General features: G+C 50.4%; 1 protein-coding gene across 1 annotated transcript in view; it reads right to left on the bottom strand.

Moving 5' to 3' along the window:
* Positions 1-1,398: 1,398 nt before the first annotated feature.
* Positions 1,399-21,978, bottom strand: part of LOC103091798 (homeobox protein EMX1) — a 32,335-nt gene continuing 11,755 nt past the window's right edge. Inside the window, exons 3-4 of the mRNA XM_032952150.2 lie at positions 20,397-20,581; positions 1,399-4,318 (exon numbers count right to left, since the gene is read on the bottom strand). Of these exons, the coding sequence (XP_032808041.2) occupies positions 4,151-4,318; positions 20,397-20,581 (353 nt within the window). The 3' untranslated portion in view covers positions 1,399-4,150. The remainder of the gene's footprint in view (positions 4,319-20,396; positions 20,582-21,978) is intronic.

Below are 21,978 nucleotides of genomic sequence, written 5' to 3' on the forward strand. Positions count from 1 at the left end.
TGTCTATATATATTTAAAGTTGCGCATTTTGATGTGACGTCACATTTCTCACCCCCCCCCCCTCGTCACACATCGTCACAAATGTCTGACCCCCCTAGGTGCGGGACGTCATTTATGGACGACCCCTTATCGCGGCGCAGTGCGCTCACCATTGCGCAATTGCTCCCCCCTCCCCCGTGTGTCCCCCCCCCGTGTCCCCCCCACTTGTTATGCCATTCGCGACTGACGTCAGCCGTGGTGAAGTTTCGAACTGATAATGTTATCGACTCATGTTATAAACAATTACAGAGTCCAAGCCACACCTCTCTCTCCCTGTATCTCTCTCCACGCCCTCCGTGCGCTCACACGCGCCTCGCCGCCAATAAAATGCCTCGTGGCTCCCTGCAAAGTGCCGTTAAAGGCCAGCGTCGTTGGCCGGCTACATTTGTATTATATTCATGCACTCGCGGAAGGCCGTGTGGCCGATGACGTGTAACAAAATAATCGATTTTGAACGTCGAGAGACAAATACGGGCGGGTAGGATGGAGCATTGGACCAATGGTTTTTTTCGATACCTGCTTATTGATACGTAGCCAACCGTGCTCATTGGAGGTGCGTTAAAAGGTGTGCCCAGCGCCGATTGAGGTAACACTCGCCTCCAATGTTAGCCGCTGCTTCCTGGAATAGAATCATCGAATTCTGATCATCTGGGTACTTAGCTCAGTGCGCTAACCACTGCGCCACCGCTCCCTCCTCAGCCCCCCCCCCTCTCTTCGCCGTAGTTAATGCTGCGATCCAAAAGCCACGGCGCACGGGCTGCGTATCCAGCGGCTCTCCCACGCGAGTTTGTTGAAGCTTCCTGAAAAGGAAACGACGTCGAAGAGGCGCTTTGGGTAGCGCTTCCCCAAACCCATCTCGTCTGGGCTGCGCTCTGTTGGCGATCGGTGTTTTTGTTGTCGCGTGACACCCAAGCCACGGAACGCCTCGCCACTTGAAATCAGGCAATCAGAGTCTGTGAGATATATTTAAGTGTGGTTTGGAAACCCCCATCTCTTTAAAGTGGCCTTCCCTCTTCGGTTTGGTCGATTGCCCCCTGGTTCTGTTTTTGATTCCTGCTTGCCATGCATTGTGCATTAAGATCCTAGAATGGTATGCGCTTTCTAAATTAGAATTATTATAGTGACTGCATTGCTAGCCCGTCGATTTTTCATGCTACATTTTCCCATCCCCGGTGCAGAGATCTTCAGTTGCTTATCGATCCCAAGTGCGTTTAATATACGCGTGGGATCAAGCCACGTATCTATTAAACGTATACTTGAAACGTCTAATATACCGTACATCTGTGTGAGCTAATCGAATTAAAACCACGCAAAAGTCAGCACCACGCATACCAACAGATACAAACGAATATAAATACATAAAAAAACAAGTATAGTCTTTATTTTAAATTCGTTAGCCAATAGCCCATATAAATTATTGTGATGACAATCGATCGCGTCCACACAACTCATGAGGTCGCGAATCCAAACGGACGTCGAACACTAAAAAAAGGTCGCGGAGTGTTTTTTAAATCAAAAAAATCATCAAAAAATCAAGTCATCTGGGATTTCTCTAACCGAGGGGGCGAGGGAGGGGGTGATGGGGGGAGGCGTGAGAGAGTGAGGGCAGGGGGAGGGGGGATTTGGGGGGAAGCGTGAGGGAGTGGGGGCAGGGGTGATGGGGGGAGGGGTGAGGGAGTGGGGGCAGGGGGGATGGGGGGAGGGGTGAGGGAGTGGGGGCAGGGGGGATGGGGGGAGGGTTGAGGGAGTGGGGGCAGGGGGGATTTGGGGGGAGGGGTGAGGGAGTGGGGGCAGGGGGGATTTGGGGGGAGGGGTGAGGGAGTGGGTGGAGGGGGAATTTTTTTGTGGGGGGCGGGGGTGGGGGTTGCTTTCATGCACAATATCATTTACTTTATTTTTTTGTACTTTTAATATTTGCACACATCACAGGCAAAAGTCGACATATATAATTAGATAGACCTAACTCTGACATGGAAACACAGGTTCGTAAACAATCGATGCAAGTTACAGTATAACGTATGTACAATTTATTAAAAACGGACTTAAATAATTTTATCTCGTGTTATCTTTACAATCCACTTGGAGCAAAACACCTATCTCGCCGCGCGTATGGCGGCGTCGATAACAATAATAACAATAAACGATTGCGTGGGGTTCATTTTGGGAAGGGTTAGGAGTTGGGGGACATCATCGGCCGCTTAATGCGACGCTTCGAAATCCGCGCGCACGACTCTTGGACAACGTTGCTCACAGAACAGGTTGCAAGAGTATTATTATTATATTTTTGTATTCCTTCCCTTTGAACCCGCGTCGATGTCTCCAGATTTTCACGGGCCTGCAACGTTCCGCTTAATTGAGCAGCGCCTCACAAAGTTTTTTCCTCTTTCGACGTGACCACGGTTCCATAGGGCAGGGGGTGGGGAACGTGCGGCCCGCGGGCCGTTTAAGGCCCCGCGAAATTATTTGGTGTGGCCCTGCCAAGGCAACCGCAGGCGGGACTCGGAATTCAATAAATCTAGGAGAAAACCTGGCAAAGCAGTTGCGAGTAGCAACATCATCAACACCGGCTAACATCACCACACGCCTCACCAAAGAGAAACAGTTCCAGCCATCACATTAGGGGTGAGTTCATTAAATGTTTGACCAAATATAACAGGCTAACTTTTAAGTTGTTAATTTTGTATAGCCCGCGAATGATGTTATAAATATCCAAATGGCCCTTGGCAGAAAAAAGGTTCCCCATCCCTGCCGTAGGGCAACCAAAAATATAAGAACCACACACACACGCGCGCGTGCGGTTCGACAGATCTCAGCCAGGCGCGCTCGCTTTATAACGCTGTGCCACATCGATCCCACGCACACAACAACAACAACCGTCGTTCGCCACAATAGCGGCGATGGCGTCACAACGGCGCTTGTGACGGGCTAGGTATTACACCTCGAGGCCACGTGGAGTGTGTCGAAGGCTCTCTGGCTGCAGGAGGTCACGGGAGCGACCCAGGTGCCATTGGGTGACTGATTGAGATGGCTGGCAAATGCGCCACCTGAGCGCTCCACACTGTGCCAACTTGCTGCGTTTTATCCGCCCGGCGCTCCATTCGTTGTTGTGAGCGTCGCCCATCCGCCCTCCGTGATACATTGACCGATATTGACACCGCTGGCAGCAGTCATCGGCAAGTCCAATCAGCTCCACATCTTTCTGTACCACATCACTCCATATCTCTTCTCGAGCCCGTGCCGTGCCCGTTTAGCCCCCTCTATCCGGCCAAGCAGAAGCTGCTGGGTCATGCGGTGCCAAGTTATGTTTAGAGAGCGCCTATGAAGGCGAGAGGATGGGTGGCCAGCCAGCACCACGCCCGGCCACCTTTGTCTCCCCGTGGCGATATTTACACACCACACCAGGCTACTCATTCGATGGCGAGTCGGCCTGGACGAGACGCAGACCCGATTCGAATGTTCGCCACGGTTATTGGTTGTGAACGGGACTCGAAGTCGGGTCGCTGGGTCCTAAGCGCAGCTAACCGCTACACTACCGCTCCCCCCCCACACACACACGCGCGTATGCGTTAACGGTGCGTATGTAATGCACGCATGTTGCCTCCAACTGGCGCCTGGCGTCAACAAGGCATTTTAGCTCTCCCTCTTGACATCTCCCTGGTGGGTAATTGCAGGCGGACGGTGGCTGCTGCTCCTGTTGTTGTTTTCTGTTTGCTGCATCGCGTATCACACACTGCCCCCATCTGCCCGACTCGGGAAATTGTTGCTTTGATCCTCACTCCCTCCCTCTCCTCCAACCCCCCACCACGCTCGCGGGACGCACGCGTGTCTCATGAATAAACGGTACCGGTACGGCTTTTTTTTTTCGCAATAGGAAACAACATCACCACGAATTGTCCACAGCCGCGCGTCTCACGAGCGATGAGAATAACAATGATAACGAGGCTTCCGCAGAACTGCGAAATTGCGAGCAGGACGCGCGTCTTGCAAAGTCCGTGTGGGCACGGCGGCGTCGATTCTGTCTCTCTATCGCTCTCCGCGTACAGCGCTCCGTGTGAGCGTTCCGTCTCCTCCCGGGGGTGCGGAGGGCTGGGGGAACGTCACTGCCTGCGTGTCAGTCATCCGACGTGACGTCTATCTCGTCGCCGCTGCCTTGGTTGGTCGCCTGCCTCCACCGGTTGATGTGATGGGAGCTCTTCTTCTTCTGCGGACTCTCGGGCCCTTCCTCCTCCAGCTTCTGCCTCTTGTACTTGGTTCGCCTGTTCTGGAACCATACCTTTACCTGCGGGCACAGCGGGCGGGCGGGCGGGCGGGCGGGTTTGCGTGGGGGTGGAGGGTGGGGTGAGGAGTTAGGCGTTAGACCGCAGACTTTTGAATGAATTCATCTCAGGCGTAGGGAGGTTGCGGGGCCTGGGGCAAATCACCCCGTGTGGACCCCCGACGCCTTCAAACTAACCCCGAAGTGAAGGCTACTTGTGTTGTGGCCGAAACGTCGTGATTTTTGTTGTTTTATTTTTTACCTACGTGACTTTACCGAATAGAACCAAAGAGTATGGATCCTTGAAGTCACGAAAGCTTCAAATCTAGAATTAACCCCGAAGTATTACACTTGACACCGTGACGTTATCCACCGCTGGATGAAGCTCTCCCCATAACTCAACTTGTAGGCACGGAATATGGAAGAGACGTTGGCTGTTTGGAGATCGATGAGGATTCGGGAGGGGCTAGGAGTGAGAGTAATTGTGACCACCCGAATCTACGTCATGGCACATGCGCGTGATTGTGTTTCAGTCAAAATCAGCCACAATCTATCCACTGTTGGATGAAGGCCTTCCCATACCTGTACCTCCAGGCGCAGCCTTGGCGTTATTACACCAACGCCTTAATAGTTGCTTCATAATTTCCCATCAAAGCTACGTTGAGTTATAACACGTGTGATTGCGTATACAGTCATCTCCATCATCAGCCGTGATCTATACACTGCTGGATAAAGGCCTCCTCACGCCGCGTTGGTCGAGGGAGTTATGATTTGACCATACTTCACCACGTTGGTCAAGGCGTGTTGGACAAGAGCGGGGTGGGTGGGGGGCACTGATGGTGACGCGGCCGCGAATATAACTGAGACCGTCGAGTTCACAGCGCAGTGCGCTAATCACAGCGCCACCGCTCCGCTCCGGGTGTACACAGCACGTGCGTGAACCATGCTTAAGGTAGCAGGAACGGCGATTAAAATGTCCATGGTTACGTTCACAGCGCACGCATTGCGGGAAGCAATGCCGTTCCTCGCTTGAGCGATGGCGTGCGATGATTTCGCATGGCCCCTGCCGTGCCACGAGAGGCGCTACCAATCATCTTCTAAAGTTTCAACCTGTGCTGTGATAATATTCTCTGTTTTTTTCGGTAAAGTCACGTAGACGGAATAAAAAATAATAACAATAAAATAATAAAAAAATAAAGTGAATAAAAATATCACGACGTTTCGATCGCAACACAAGCGGTCGTCATCAGGAACAGGGAGGTTGGCCTCTGAGGGCCAGCTGGAATTATTTGAAATGAGTAGCGACAATTAGGTTCATTGCCTGGAGGCGCGGTGGGGGGGGGGGGAATTGTGAATGACATCCATACGTGCGGCTGTTATCCAGTGCTTTGGAGGCCAGGGTTGGTGGACCATGCAGATATTTTTTTGTATTATTAAACTACAAAATCCAACAGGATCTCAGATTGTCAGTAAAATTATGTTTCGGTCCATTGGCCTCTGAGCCAATGGGCTTTCTGTAAACAAAAATCCTGCAATACATTGATTGTAAATACCCATAATCCGAAGAAATGTAAAGTTATCGTCAACGTATTCTGTTTTAAGTTGTGAAATATTCCTTCATCTATTGTTGTTTTAAGCATGCGTAGAAATATGCACGAGGATGGAGAGTTGCCAACGTTATTAGGCCAACTGCACTGTGAACCCGGCCACCTTAGTTCGATTCCAGCCCACGGCTAACCATCCTTGGCGAATGATACCGAAACCGATCCTGGGCTGGAGTATCCCCATCCTCTTCAAACCTACGCTGACCAGAGTGGTGAAGTATGGCCCAACAAACCCCCACGGCCGACACCGATTGGGTGGGGGGTTTGAGGAGGCGGAGGGAGGGGGGCACGCTCATCCAGCAGTGGATTGACAAAAAAGAGCTGTTGAATGTACACACGTGCACGCATTGACCAAGGTGCGCTCTGATACGAGCTCACTGTGGCTTCACCAGAGGTATATTCGGCCGGTTGGTCCGATATTGCCTCTGCATAGGCATCCAACAGCAGCACAAAGCGCAGATTTCCACTTCACATTCAAGTTCGCCGACGGCAATTTTCAACGGTGTGGCCGACTCCAGCAGAGCCACGCACAAGCGCCCCGTCCATTCGGGGAACGTTCGCAGATCACTGGCGACATTCAACTGACCATCATCATCATCAATTGTCTAAATTTGTCAAGATTAGAAAATTACCCCCAAATGACCCCATTGGGACTCTCCATAGCATTCATCGTCCCGCTACTGTCCGACTGACGCCCCATAAAGGTCACTCTTGCGATCGAGAATGTCCTGCAGGTGGGTAGTGAACTCTCTGGCCCGGTTCAACAAAATGAACTCGAAACTTAAGCGTGCATATATCCACAGCGGGACTAAGGCCTTCACAGCTCGCTGCCGTGCCTCGTGGCCCCGCGATAGAACAATCCATCTGGGTCCCGCGCACGAGTTGCTTTCAGCGCTCCATCTCCGCGGTGGGGCCCTCCTCTCGGGCGTGTTTCTATCTAACGGGGTGGGGGGGAGGAGGGGTTCTCTACGACACGATCGACCACCGTTGAGTCGCCACGTAGCCAACACGGAGGCGGGCAGCATGGTATCGACAAGGCTCGATTCTTGCAACTCACACTCTTCTACTGGACGTCTGGCACAAAGACTTTGCCAAGCTGCGGCGTGTATAAAATTCCTTGGGACGTGTCGTGACGGGTACCGGAATATCCGACCGCGTGTGTCCGGTGCTCGCCGACCTGCATTGGATTCCAGCTGCCAAACGAATACATTACAAGGTCGCACTCATTACACGCAATAGTGCTTGCCGTAAAATCATAAATGAACCACAATACCTTGCTGATCTCATCAAGGAGCATAAACCATCACGCTAACTCCGGCCATCCTCGCAGTAACAACTTTTGGCTAAATGGCCATCGAACAAAGACGGTGGCCACCGCATCGCGCGCTTTCAGATGCGCTCCTGCGACCGTCTGGAACGTCTCTTCCTTCCGATGTTAGGAAGCCACTGGAGCTATGCACTTTTAAACCCAGATTTCAAAATACATTTCACTAGAAATGCTTTTTTTGTGTTTTGTTTGTTGTCCTTCCTCCGCACCTCCGCTTAGCAACGGTTAGCTATGTACGGTGGGAAAGAAGTTCAACACACTGTACAACTATTATAGGCCAAACGCAGAAGCGAAAAGTCCCACTGTTTAGGCAATTATAACCGCACTGCACAGTGAACCTGACAATCTGAGTTCGATTCCCGACCACGGATAACATCGCAAACTGCAGTTCTGTTTGTTGCTGGCCGCTTGACGATTTGGACGTTTGGGTATGTGCACAGCAACCTCGATGTCAAAAATATCAACTTGGCAATGATACGAATTCTAATCATGTTAATGCCATATATTTAATCAGGCAAGACTCACTGAGCCTCGAGGCTGTCTCTCGAATGGTTCAGTCATCTTTAGTCAATAAATACACGTTTTTGTGAAGGTTTGTTTTGACTGGAAGTGACAAAGGCTGCTTTAGATTTCGTTCCGCTCTGTGCTGTTTGCCCAAGATGTAATGGAGCCAGAGTGAAGGGCACTAAGGGGTTAACTGTCCTCAGGGCATTATAACGTTAGGACAACAATTTTAATGTACTGTATATGTCGTCTTCATGCGTCTCAAGAATAAGCACATTTAGATTTTTCTTATCTCTCAACGATAATTCAGGAGGCTCATAGAGCCATAATAAGACACCTCTACGATTCCCCGGGTTGGTCGTTAATGCTCAAGGCTCAGATGAACAGTATTGAGAAGAGGTTTTCCCCTTTTTTCCGGCAACAAAACAGGTGTTAAGATGTTACACACCAAACTGAAGCCTGTTGGCGTCCTCTGGTCTAACACCGTTTGAGTCTATAGGCTCGAAAGAAAGCTGTCTCTGGTGTGGACCAACCAGTTTCAAAGACAATGGCAATATATTATCAGAGTACGTTTTTTGTTTGCATTCTGACCACAAGTTAAGTGGTTAATGCAGACATGATTCCTTGTAAAAGGTTCCAGTTTGGTGTTTTAACATCTCAACACCTAAATTTTGATTTAAAGCTTTCGTGACTGCAGGGATTCATATTCTTGGTTCTTTCGGTAAAGTCACGTAGAAGGGAAACAATAAAATAATACAAATATTTAAAAAATATGTGACTTTACCGAAAGAACCAAGAATATATCTCAACACCTGTTTTGTTGCCAGAAAAAAGGGGAAAACCTATTCTCATCTTTGGTACCGGCAAAAGGAGGTCCCATGATAGGAACAGTATTATCGAGGGGCATGATAATCATAATAAGAGTGGAGAGTCCAGGAAACAGTTTTCATAACACTTGCCACTATTGTTAACATTGGCCCGGAATCAAACTGCTTACTGATTAATTGGGGCCGTGCGCTAACCGTTACGCCACCGCTCCACCCCAATCCCCGAGACGAGCGTGCATACACACACACACCAATCAGTCTCCCGGTGTGCTCTTTGGGTTGTACGCCCCCATTCAACCCTGTCACTTAAATAAACTCCCAGCACGCGGAGCGAAACGTCGAAAATCGTGCCGAACGACAAATGCAAATCGAGCAGTCTCCACCTTCGCACCCCCCCCCCCCTCCTCCTCCTCCGTGTGCTGCTAAGTAGGATTGGCTCCTCGTTCGAGTGCCCTTATCTCCGTCGTGAATTATCTCGTTTCCCTTTCGCTGGGTTCGAGGTTAAGGTGAGAGTCGTGGTTATTACCATGATTATTAGAGGGTGCATTTACGAATACAAACAGAGCGGTGACTGTACGAAGGCCGGCACCTCGCACCCTTGCCTCTCGGCGAACGAGATAAAGCCCCGAGCCGTGATCGTGTAAGACAACAGACACCAGACGGCACTGCTATATTTTCTTCCCGAGTTCGCAACGCCGTTCAGATTCATTTTTTTCTGGCCGTGCCGCTGCCATATTCCCCCATGCGACTTTTAAAAACACGTCCGTTTTATTAAACGGATATGGGGATACGCGTGATATAGGATTGTTATTGATATGCGTGCCCTTGTACTCTGAGTTGTAGTGCCTTACGCCGATAATTCCGACTCCAAGTCAAGCCTATAGCAGCGTTCCGTCCGAAATATCGAGTGAGAAATTAAGATTTTATAAATCAGGGTTTCTCAACAATCCAGCCCTCGCTACCAGCCACCACTCCCACGCTCCATCTTTTCCGCGTTTACCAATTTCCTCCTACTCGTTCCACGCTGCCCGCGCCCGATGATTATTAAACACGTGCCACGTGACGCGCTAACCAATTAGCGCTGTATGCATTAACAGAGCCCAATTCAAATTAAGATTGAGATCTCAATGTGCGTGTGCACGTGTTCCACGTGTGTGTATGCACACGCATGTTCCACGTGACCCAGAAAGCAGCGTTAATTGCTTAGAGGCGCCACGTGGCACGTGTTTAGCAATCATCAGACGTGTGCACAGTGGAACGAGTTGATTCGTATTTGAATGGGGAAAGACGCAGCGTGGTGGTGGAGCTATGCTGACCGGAGTTTGGGAATCCCTGCCTCATATAAGATAGTGACGACGGTTTTTTTTTATATGTGAGAATATCATCTATTGCAATATCGTCTGTCCGATAATATAGTTATATATCCGGCAGTGGATTGACCCTGGCTGCTGATAATAACCATGATGATTACACAGCGATTCTCATGGAGTCATATACCCCGAAGGCTAGTTGAAACCATTTCACACTCTTGATGAATACATCGTCAATAACGCCGCTTTAAGAAGCAAACGAAGGTATAGATTAGGCGACGTTTCGGGTAATGGGCCCGTGATACAGCGCGTAGAGAGGCCAGAGACACACAGCGTTGGTCGGTGAACCGATGTCAACGCAGTGTCACGTACTTATTCTGTTTACACTGCTGTACACAAAGTCTTCATTGTAAACCAGAACAAGCAGTACTGTATACACGTTGGCATGTCCGGTAATGCAGTGGATGTGTGACTGAGTGAAATACACATCAGTCGTGATGAGCACGGGTGAGATATGTACCATGCGAAGGAAATTAAAGCTTTAGTGACTTCATAAAATTACTCATTGGTTTTTTTTCGGTAAAGTCACGTATGTAGAAATACAATAAAATTACATTGTTTTAATGTAATTTTATTAAATTGTTTTAATGTAATTTTATTGTATTTCTACATACGTGACTTTACCGAAAAAAAACAATGAGTGATGCGAAGGAAGTTCAACATACATATGTATGCGCCACGTCAAATAAAATTACATTATTTTGCAGTAGGTAATACGCATTATTATACATTCATTAACATAATCATTGTCAACTACATGCAGAAATAGTATTTTGCAATATAAAATATTTTAAAACGGAGTTTATAAATTGTTATCGTATTTTTTTTAGCATATGTGTACTCCATTGGAACCTCCTTTGTCAGTAGCAAAATATGATATTTGTTTTTTTACCCTTTTATCTGGCAACAAAACTGACACCTTTTTTTGCAAGGAGTTATGTTTGCATTGACCACAATACCTGCGGTCGGAATGCAAACAAAAAACACAACTCTGATAATGTATGTGGCACTGTTCTTGAAAATGATTGGTCCACACCCGAGACAGCTTTCCTTAGAGCCGAGTCTCACGGTGCCTTTTGGCGTCATCTGGCGGTCCGCATCACGCCAGGCCGCCTTTGTCTCCCCAGTGCTGATGTTTACACACGGCACCAGGGGAGGGCTCGGACCGGTTCAAATCTTCGCTCTCACTGTTATCTGTCGCTAGCGGGAATCGAACTCGCGTTACCGAGTTCGTAGCGCAGTGCGTCAACCACTACATTACCGCCCCCCCATTACAGGGCGCTACGGTGGAGAGATGTTAGCTACCTCGCCTGGTATACAAGGAGTGCGTGGGTTCGATCCCGACCCTGACGCCTGTAAATTTGGAGTTTGCATGTCGCTCTCCCCGTGGTCGCCTGGGATTTTTTTTCTCCTCCACATTTAGAAACATGCGTTCAAAGCATTCGGGTGTCATGAATTTCCACGAGAAAAGCCACTTTCGTTGAGCTTTCATGCGTGGCCAGGCCACTTCTGCAAAGGCGCTATACAGCTCAGTGGGCCCCTACCTGGTCAAATAAAAAAAAGAGTTATATAGATGTAAACGCAGGCGCACATACGTGGTTGAACAATTGCGCACGGTGCTTTAGATGCCACATCAAAGTTGGCCCCCGCAAAGTTGCTGTGCACGTCCACCGCAAGCTTCGTAGCGCGTCGCGCTGTCTTCTGCCTCTCGCTAGCGTCGTTCCGCGTGCTGTGGCTGGGCTATACATTTCTCTCTCCCCTCCCGCTGAGAGCGGATTTGAAGCCCCGAGTATGAGGTTGGGTTAGTGGGGGGTAGTTGGTGGTGGTAGGGGGGGGTGGAGGCGGAGGAGGAGGGGGGCGGTGGTGGCATAAAGCCCCCCCCCCCCCCCCCCCACTGCCAGGCTCCGTGCACAGGGCTTTGTTTGCGAATTCTCTGCGACCCACCACCGCTCATCCCACGCATCCCTCCAAACCCCCCCCCTCCTCCTACCACTCCGCCCCTCTCGCCAATAATTCCAGTAATAAATGCAAATGCTCTCTCCGCCATACACAGCGGCGAGTTAAGCTGTTTGCGGAGGCAATGAACTTAGGCTAACCTCTGGGAGGCATTGAAAGCGCGCTTCTTATGGCGCGGTTCTTTGACAGGCGCCCGGCCGGATTATGCTCCTGTGTGTGATATGTGTATGTGTGTGTGTGAATATACGTATCAATGTGTGCGTGTGTGTGTAGTATATAGCGGTGGAGTGCGCAACAACAGTGAGTGGCAAATATTTCGACCGTTCTTTGGACCTCCCCGAGGTCAACTCAGCCACAAAATGGGTACCTGGTGCGTTGTATGCACATCGCCATTCGGAAGACAAAGACGGCCCGGGTCGTGGCCCTGCACCCCCCACCCCCGTATGCCGTGCCGACCTTCATAGGTGCTACTCGCGAACAGCACTTACCCCCCCCCGCCCCCCACACACAGTCTATTACGGTGGATCTTTGTCTACGTGATTATAGGAATGTTTGGGGAGTAGGCGAGCGGGACCTTTCGACTCAACACATTAAACTGCTGTGCCCGTGAACCCGTTGTGTGGATGATTATTAATGCATTCATTCGTCCGGCTGTGGAGTTTCAAATCGATGGCCTTTCAAATTTGGATGTTTGTGTATCTTGCGGTTCGTATCTGCGCAAACGGTGTAATCTAAAAAAATATTACATTCAGAACAAGTAAGAGTCGAGCCTGTGCCTATAACGAGAACGATCTGGCAATTCCAATGTGCGTGCCCACACAAACAAAACAAAATAAACCTCTCACGGGCAGGGTCAAACGTTGCACACAAACGTTGCGGTCCCGACTTCGCCGGTGAAATCAACGTGGTCGAAGAGCGGAGTGTGACGCTGCAGCCGATAAATAGCGAGCCCATCCCAAGCAGCTACTGCTGCTAACTCTGTGCCGAATGTGAGGTTTGCCGCACGTTAAACTAGTTTCGAGACCTTTCGGTAAAGTCACCACGTTGAAGGGAAACAATAAAATAATAAAATATATATATAAAACAATAAAAAATTCTCACGACGTTTCGACCGTAACACAAACGGTCGTCATCAGGTAGCACGTGGACGACCGTTTGTGTTATGGTCGAAACGTCGTGAGAATCTTTATTGTTTTATATATATTTTATTGTTTTATTGTTTCCCTTCAACGTGGTGACTTTACCCAAAGAGCTAGGAAATATGAATTACTGCAGTCACGAAAGCTTTAAATCAAAATTGAGTTTCTAGACGTCGTATTAACGAGCACGGACGGTCCGCGTGTCTTTGTTTCGATGGACAACGGTTTGGAAAACAATATACGTGCACGTCAATTGGGAGTGACAAACATTGTCTTACCGTCACGTGTATCGTGTTATAGGTAAACGTCCTGTGCATCTGCGCGTCCTTTAAATCGGCAGGAGCTATGTAATATGCGTAAAACAAAAATGTTGCAAAAATCTGTGCTTGTTTTATGTACGAGTATGCTCTGAAGTAGGGCCATTCCCCGAAACGTCGTCTCTGCGTTGCATCCTTCTCGTCCTTCTGCAGGAGCATCATTATACATGTACGTCGATGTCGTTTCTTCCTCGGAGCAACGCAGCTTGTCGAGTGCGTCGAGTTGTTTTTTTGTGCCTGCGTCTGTAGCCATACGCCACGCGGAGTGTTTCGCTGAAGTGTAGCACTGCACTCGGAGGTGCCGATGTTGCTCTGCTATTTTATAACGCGTGAATGTTCATTAATGGTCGTCGAGAACAAGAGAGTGGGGTTGGTTGGTTGGTTGTGTTGGTGGTTGTGTTGGTGGTGGCGGTGCTGAGGAGAGTAAGCGTGGTGAGCGGTGGCGCAGCAGTTGGCGTACTGCGCTGCGGAGCCGACTACCCGAAATTCGATTCGCGTTCGCGACCAATAACAGTTGGCCAATGTTTTAACCGGTACGGGGCTTCCGCCAGTACCTGGTGCGTTGTGTAAACATCAGCACCGGGGAGACAAAGGCGGCCGGGCGTGGTGCTGATGACTCACCCCCGTGAGGTGCTCGCTAACAGCACTTGCCCCAATGGTCTGTTGAAGGCTATGGTGGGGGGGGATCTTTGTCTGTGGGGCGGAGAGAAGTGTGTGTGTGTAGTTCGTCTGTAAGTCTCTGCCTCTCTCTCCCCCACCACCCCCACGCTCCCCCCCCCCCCCTCTCTCCCCTCCCTCGACTCTCAATCGCCCGTCGCTTGCTCCCTTTAACCCAAACGAGCGCTGATTAAATAACCCTCACCCCCTGCCCCCCCCCCAGCTACACACGAATCGCCAGCATCGGCCCTCCATCTGTAGCAAGGCAGCGCCCCCCCCCCTCCCAGCACCTCGCCCCCGCAAGCTGCACAATTAAGACTGTGAGCGTTGCAGTGCGCGCGATTTGCGTGCCATCTCAACGGCCCATTGAAGAGACGATTCTCAAACATCTTCCTTTCATCGGCCCTCTTTGCCCCCCAAGCCAATGCCTCCGATGAAGAGCTTGGGGCCGAAAGCGACACGGAGGCAGCTTGCGTGGTGGGTGTTTTTTGTTTGTTTATTATGGACGGACGCGACCTCAAAACGTCATCGTCGTTTGATGATGCGCGCAATAAAGTCACGAATTGCCCGGTATGCACGCGTAGCATGCGTGTAGTGTAGGTGTGGTGGTGTTGCCTGTCTGTGTGGATATGCGTGCGTGCGTGTGTGTGTATGGGGAGCGGTAGTGTAGCAGTTAGCACGGTGCGCTACGAACGGGGCGAGCCGAGTTCGATTCCCATTCACGGCCAACACCGGTGACGATCATTTGAACCGGTCCTGGGCCTCCCCTAGGTCGACTCAGCCTAAAATGAGTACCTGGCGGGATGTGTAAAAAAACATCGCCAATGGGGATACAAAAGGTCGGGCGTGGCGCTGGCCACCCACCCCCTCGTGTGCCGTGCTGGCCTTCATAGGCGCTCGCTAACAGCACTTGCCCCAAAAAGTATGTTACGTCTATACGAGGGGGTCTTTGTCTGTATCATTGTGTGCGTAAGATATAAGCCGTGTCAGCTAAGTTAATAAAACACGCAAAAGAAACCTCAACACAACCCGCGACGGTTCGAACGTGACACTGTGAGAAAGGGCCATTGTCCGAAACGTCGCCGATTGTGCATCAGTGCCAGCAGCGTCGCGAGATATGTCGCGCCGGGTTACGCAAGGCACTGCGCCGAATGAGACTCAGGTGTCTCCTCCTGTGTAGCGCCACGTGGCTTGATGGCAAACATCGGCCGCTCGCAACTCCATCCGAGAGATTCCCCCCCCCCCCCCCACTGCGTTCGAACCTCACACGTGGCTCAACGACGCAACGGCGATTAAAAAGTGAAACTGCGCACGCGATCGTGCATTTTTATACCTCAACAGACTGTTGGGGCGAGCGCTGTTAGCGAGCACCTCTGGTCAGCACCGCGCCCGGCCGCCTTTGTCTCTGTAGTGGCGGTGTTTAGACTATTCCGTTAGCGCGCTAACCACTACACTACCGCTCCAACATGTATGCACACACGCGCGTACGTATATACAAGAGAGCGATATTAAACAATGGGTAATTATATTACACGTTTTCCGATTTAACCTACTAACGATTTGGTAATTCTCCATTTAACGCTTAGCGAGTTCGAGCGGAAGGAGGTAATTGCCTTGAAAAATTTACATTGAAGAGGCTCCTATGTTATTAAGACTGCTAATACGATGTCTCGATGTGGCGCACGTAGTGGCGCGCGATGATGATTAGCGGGCGGAGTAAATGAATGCCGCTTGGATACCGAGCTGAAGGCAGTATATTTCAAACACTATGTATAACACTATATTTTTATAACAAACACTACCGCGCCTGTGATAGCTATGATTTAACCACCCCCTCCCCCGCCCCACCAAAAAAAAGGGAATACGAATTACAGATTAACGCGAAATTAAATTGGCAACTACATTATGCGCATGAGTACGTTGCACATCCATTCCCTATGTGCAACGTCGCATTCTGTAGTCTGCAGAGGTAATTTATGTACACTGCCACCAAGTGGCTATCATCTTATTATCACGCGTTCAAGCAATTGTAGGTTGTTCATCATCTGTGGGGGGGAGGGGGTTGCCGGGTTCCCAACTCGTATCGTTATTAATTTATTTAATATACGTACACACACAGATAAAGATCACCCTTATAGCCTTGGCAGACTGTTGGGGCAAGTGCTGATAGCGAGCACCTATGATGGCCGACAAGGCACACGAGGGGGTGGGTGGCAAGTACCACGCCCGGCCGCCTTTGTCTCCCTATGTTTACGCATCGCACCAGGTACCCAATCGACGCTGAATATACCTAGGGGAGGCCCAAGACCGGTTCAGATAATCGTCACTGGTATTGGCCGTGAGTGGGAATCGAACTTGGATGGCCAGATTCATAGCGCAGCGCGGTAACCGCTACACTACCGCCCCCCCCCCCACTACATACACACACACAACGTGCATACATTCATACCTACAGCCAACAAAGACAAAGATCCCCCGTATAGCCTAAACAGACTGTTGGGACAAGTGCTGTTAGCGAGTGGCACCAAAATATGCATACACAGGGGCGGAGCCAGGATTTCCAGCCCGGGGTGACATTCAACAAATTTTTATTTCAAGAATGATTGAATGAGAAATCGGCTATACCCCACGCCATCGGTTGGCGACACACTCTGACAATGCAGTTGCACGGAGTCCGCCAGACCGAGTGTCGTACACTTATACGCAGAATGTTTCAGATTTTTCGATTTTTTATTTTTTTTCGGGGGTGACAATTTTCTAACCTGTCACCCCCCTGGCCCCGCCCCTGTGCATACATACATACAACCACACACGTGTGCATGCATGCATACACAAAAGTAATGTTATGCAATGCAAGCGAAGGGATGCCACTCAATTTAGGTGCGATAAGAACTACAGTACGGTATACATGTATATACTGCATGTCAATAAAAACGTACGCATCGAACGACTTAATTTTTCACGTAATTTTAAAATCACCGACATCTCCACGTGCTATTAATTGCACGTTAGTTGTATGCGCAATAACAGAATAGAAATGATTACTAAAACGAGTTCGGCACTTTGTCAATATCGCGCTAGATCACTGGATGAAGGCCTTCCCCAGGCCGTTGTTTTGTTGTTTGGGGGGGTTATTTGACCATAGTTCACCACCGCGCCACGGAAACACCCCCACTAATTCAATCTGCATAACACAATACTGTCGATTGTAACCACTGAACCGGCTATACCGTTCATCCTGTTACGCTGTCTCGTATTTAACACGTGCATGCTTCCGCACGTATCAACACGTGCATATACGCGCATGCTGCATTTCGCATGCAGTCTTTAGGATCGCTAAAAGCATCGGTTAGGGTCCAGCTGTGGAGATTCAAACGAAACTTTGCGGCCAGCGCAAAAGACAGAGGGCGCAGGAGATGCATTTCAATAGCAATGTCGTAATCGTCGATGGCGTAAATACACCGTTATATTGACCCACACATCATCACACTGCGGTACACTACACGATACTATAAAACAAATGCAATGATGGATCAATCCTTCTAGAATACACCGGTATACTGACTCAAAGTAATACAAAACACGTACGATGCGTACGTATATATATATGTGTGTGCGTAGAGCAATTGTGTGAACGTGAATGTAGAACGCAGTGCGCATTTTACACACAATCGTAATCGGGCGCGTGCCACGTGTACACAAAGACAAAGAACCCCCGTATAGCTTTAACAGACTGTAGGGGCAAGTGATGTTAGCGAGCACCTACGAAAGCGGTACACGAGGGGGTGGGTGGCCAGCACCACGCCCGACCGCCTTTGTCTCCCCGGTGCCGATGTTTACACACCGCACCGGGTACTCACTTGAGGCTGTGTCGACCTAGGGGAGGCCCAGGACCGGTTCAGATAATCGTCACCGGTGTTGGCCGTGAGCGGGAATCGAACCCGGGTCGCCGGGTTCGTAGCGCTAAACCGCTACGGTACCGCAGCGCGCCTTGTGCGCATTACCACGCGCGCAGCGGTGCAGGTCACGCGTGGCAGAGCGATGCACGAAGTGGCTCCTAACCTGGGGTGCACGCGCCGCCCTGCGTGTGCCAAATGCCCTTCGTGGGGGGTGCGAGACGTGGACAGATTTTTGTTTTTCCCGAAGGTAAACCATCGAAAGATAAATTAAGCGCAGGCACGTGAGTACGACTACTTTGTTCCATCAAAACCCCGATATAGTTTTCGACGCTGTACGTCTGTGCAACGATTGAGAGACCGCAGTCACGTTTAAGAAGCACTGCGCTACACAGTCAACCTGGGCGTTCCGGTGATTACTTAGTGTGTGCTGCTGGTGGGTACATTGTGTTGCATGCGTAATAAGCACGTGTGTACTGCGTGTGTGTGTGTGAATGGTTGTTTGCACCGCATTTGCACCTGAACGGGGTGTGGGACTCTTCACAGTCGAGTCAGCCTTAAATGAGTACCTGGTGCAGTGTGTAAACACCAGCGTTGTGGAAACAAAGGCGTGGTGCTGACCACCCACCCACTCGTGTGCCGTGCCGGCCGGTCTTCATAGGTGCTCGCAAACAGCACGAGGCTATACGGGGGATTTTATATTATATATTTGTCTTTTTTGTGTGCACGGTAACATACATATACGCACATGCAACCAGTTGCATAAGCATGCGCGTGCACGTGTGCAGCGCTTGCACGCGTGTAGCCTACTGCTGCACGCGTGCACGTGGTGCTTTCAGTGCCGCAATTTCCCTAAGTGACGTCAGGTTCATGATGTTGGTTGCCTCGTCCACCTGGGCTCTTGTTTTGCTTTGTACCCCGAGCCTCCCCTGAACAATAGAGACGTTTGTGGTCACGGTGGCTTCTCGCCTGGTTTAAATAAAATATCCGTGCAAGATGCGGGATGGAGCGGTTGGAGCAAATGGTTCGCGAACGGAGCGGTGGACCAGGGTACACGTGAGTTAGAGTCCCAGCCCGGGCTAAACATCAGCGGTGAGTGGTTATCTGGATGGGTCCTGCCCGTTCCCCTCCAGCGTCATCAACCCGCACTAACCAGCCTGGTGAAGTATGGTCAAACCGTTCACGCCCAACAAGGTTAGGGAATAGCTTAATCCAGCAGTGGATTAAACTAGGCAGTGGAAAGTGTTGTTGTTTGTTTACATGGAAAACAAATGTCCGCCTACAGCCGAGGGCAGGTGGGGTTGCACGTGGCTACTGAATCGATTACTGGTGCACGTGTGTGTGTACACGTGTGTGTACACGTGTGTGTGTGTGTACACGTGTGTCTGTGTGTACACGTGTGTGTGTACACGTGTGTGTGTACACGTGTGTGTGTACACGTGTGTGTGTACACGTTTGTGTGTACACGTGTGTGTGTACACGTGTGTGTGTACACGTTTGTGTGTACACGTGTGTGTGTATACGTGGCACAGGGGTTAGCGCACCACGCGACGAACCCGGCGACCCAAGTTCGATTCCCGCTCTCGGCAATTAAGAGTGGCGAATATTTAAACCGGTCCTGGGCCTCTCCTAGGTCGACTTAGCCTTGAGTTAATGCCTGGTGCACTGTATAAAGATTGTCACTGGGGAGACAAAGGCGGCCGAGCGTTGTGTTGGACGCCCACCCCCTCGTGTGCTGTACTGGCCTTCATAGGCGCTCGCTAACAGCACTTGCTCCAACAGTCTGTTAAGGCTATACGGAGGATCTTTATACGTGCAAGTTGGGAGTGGTAACCAAGTAAGGAGTGGTTATCGCACACTGCGCTACGACCCGGGTTCTGATTCCCCGCTCACGGCCAACACCAGTGACGATTGTATATATATAATATATACTACATATATTATATATTATATGAACCAGTGCTGGGCCTCCCTCTCTTTGGTCGACTCGGTGATTAATTTTAAATGGAAAAATTCAAGATCACTATTCCAGGAATTATTTTGGCACGCCACATCTATCTCGCCTTTGTTGTGAGTCCACGCATCAATGTATTTATTTTAAACATATAAACTTAGCTTATTGCTATCCGTAACTTGCACTCTAGTGGTAGTGCCTTACGCCGATAGTCTGTACCACTCCAAGCCAGCCATGCAAAGCAGCGTTCCGAGGAGTAAAACAAAAGCAATACAAAGTAATCACATCGTGTGAGAAAAAAACAATCCCTGGATCTCATACTCCCCACAAACATTTTCCCCATCAACGTCAGCCTCAACGTGCACCTGCAGCTTGGCACAAGCATTGCGATGCCAACACGGCCAGTGATGTTGTTGTTGTTGTTATCGTCGTTGTGTCACGGCTGTCAGCTTGTTCTGTTCGTCGATGCTGTTTGTTGTTGGTGGTGGTGGTGTTTGTTTGTTGTTGGTGGTGTTGTTTGTTGTTGTGTGGGCGCGCGCGTGAGCTCGCACCTGCGTCTCGCTGAGGCTGAGACTGCTGGCGAGCTGCTTGCGCTCGGCTCCCACCACGTAGTGGTTCTTCTCGAACGCGTGCTCCAGACGCAGCAGCTGCGAGGGCGAGAACGCCGTGCGGATGCGCTTCGGCTTGCGAGCGAACGGACTGTGCAGCAGAAGGCTCTCGGCGTTGCCGTCGGCACCTGAGGTTGAAGGGGGGTGGAGGGGGGATGTGCAGCGTTTAGAGAGAGAAGAGGGTCACACGGAGGAGGTGGAAGAGGAGACGATGGGGGAGTGGATGGGGTGTGACACAGACGTTAAGCATGTGTGTGTGTGATGTCGTGCGGGGAGCGGTAGTGTAGCGGTTAGCGCGACGCTGCGCTACGAACCCGGCGATCCGAGTTCGATTCCCAGCCACGGACAACACCAGTGACGATTATCTGAACCGGTCCTGGGCCTCCCCCAGGTCCACTCAGCCTCAAATGAGTACCTGGTGCGGTGTGTAAACATCGCCACGAGGGAGACAAAGGCGGCAGGGCGTGTGTGGTGCTGGCCACCCACCTCCCTGTGCGCCTTGCTGACCTTCGTAGGTGCTCGCTAACAGCACTTGCCCCTTACAGCCTGTTAAGACTATACGGGAGATCTTTTTGTGGTGTGGGTAGCGGTAGTGTAGTGGTTAGCGCGACGCTGTGCTACGAACCCGGCGAACCGAGTTCGATTCCCGACTACGGACAACATGTGTGACGAATATCTAAACACGGTCGACTTAGCCTTAAATGAGTACCTGGGGCGGTGTGTATGTAAACACCAGCATTGGGGAGACAAAGGCGGCCTGGCGTGGCGTTGGCCACCTACCCCCTCCTGTGCTGTGTTGTCCTTAATTTAGATGCTCGCTAACAGCACTTACCCCGGCAGTCTGGTGAAGCCTATACGGTGGATCTTTGCGCTTTTGTGTGCTGTTGTGCACGTGTTATTCGCGCGTGTACATTCGTTTCAAATCGAACGTCGTTTGCACATCAACAGTGGGGAGACCAAGACGGCCAGGCGACAAACCACCTGCCTTGAAGGGTGGTGAGTGGTTAGTCACTCTGTGGTGTGTTGAAACGTGCGCTTTTGTTTGGCACTTAAGTATGTCGGCAGATACATTGTAACATATCCCCGGCAATATATATACAGTGTGTGTGTATACGCGTAAACTTGTGCGAGATTAAATGAAAATTACAAGTGGGGGCATTGCCTAATTGTGTCGCTTTCACGCACACGTTTCAAAACAGAGCACTCAACGGCCGTGTGCCAAAGGTCGCTAAAACGCTTGCGAATATTAATAATAATACATGGTTGTGGAAATTCCACATTCTGGTGGCAAGGGCATGTCCTATGCGTCCACTGGAACCGACCACGGAACCACGTGTATCCATCCGTCTTTTGGGTTATCTCCATAAACACTGCGCGTGCTGTGTATACTGTGGGCACTTGTCCCAAAAGTGTGTTGAAGCTATACGGGGGATATTTGTGTCTTTGTGAATGGAGGAAGGTGGCGCCGCTGTTCGCGAACTGCGCAACGAACCCAGCAACTCGAGTTCGATTCCCGCTCACGGCC

This window comes from Petromyzon marinus, chromosome 11 (assembly GCF_048934315.1).
Source record: "Petromyzon marinus isolate PM22_M1 ecotype Great Lakes invasive population chromosome 11, UKy_Petmar_22M1.pri1.0, whole genome shotgun sequence".
In the NCBI taxonomy this organism is placed as follows: Eukaryota; Metazoa; Chordata; class Hyperoartia; order Petromyzontiformes; family Petromyzontidae; genus Petromyzon; species Petromyzon marinus.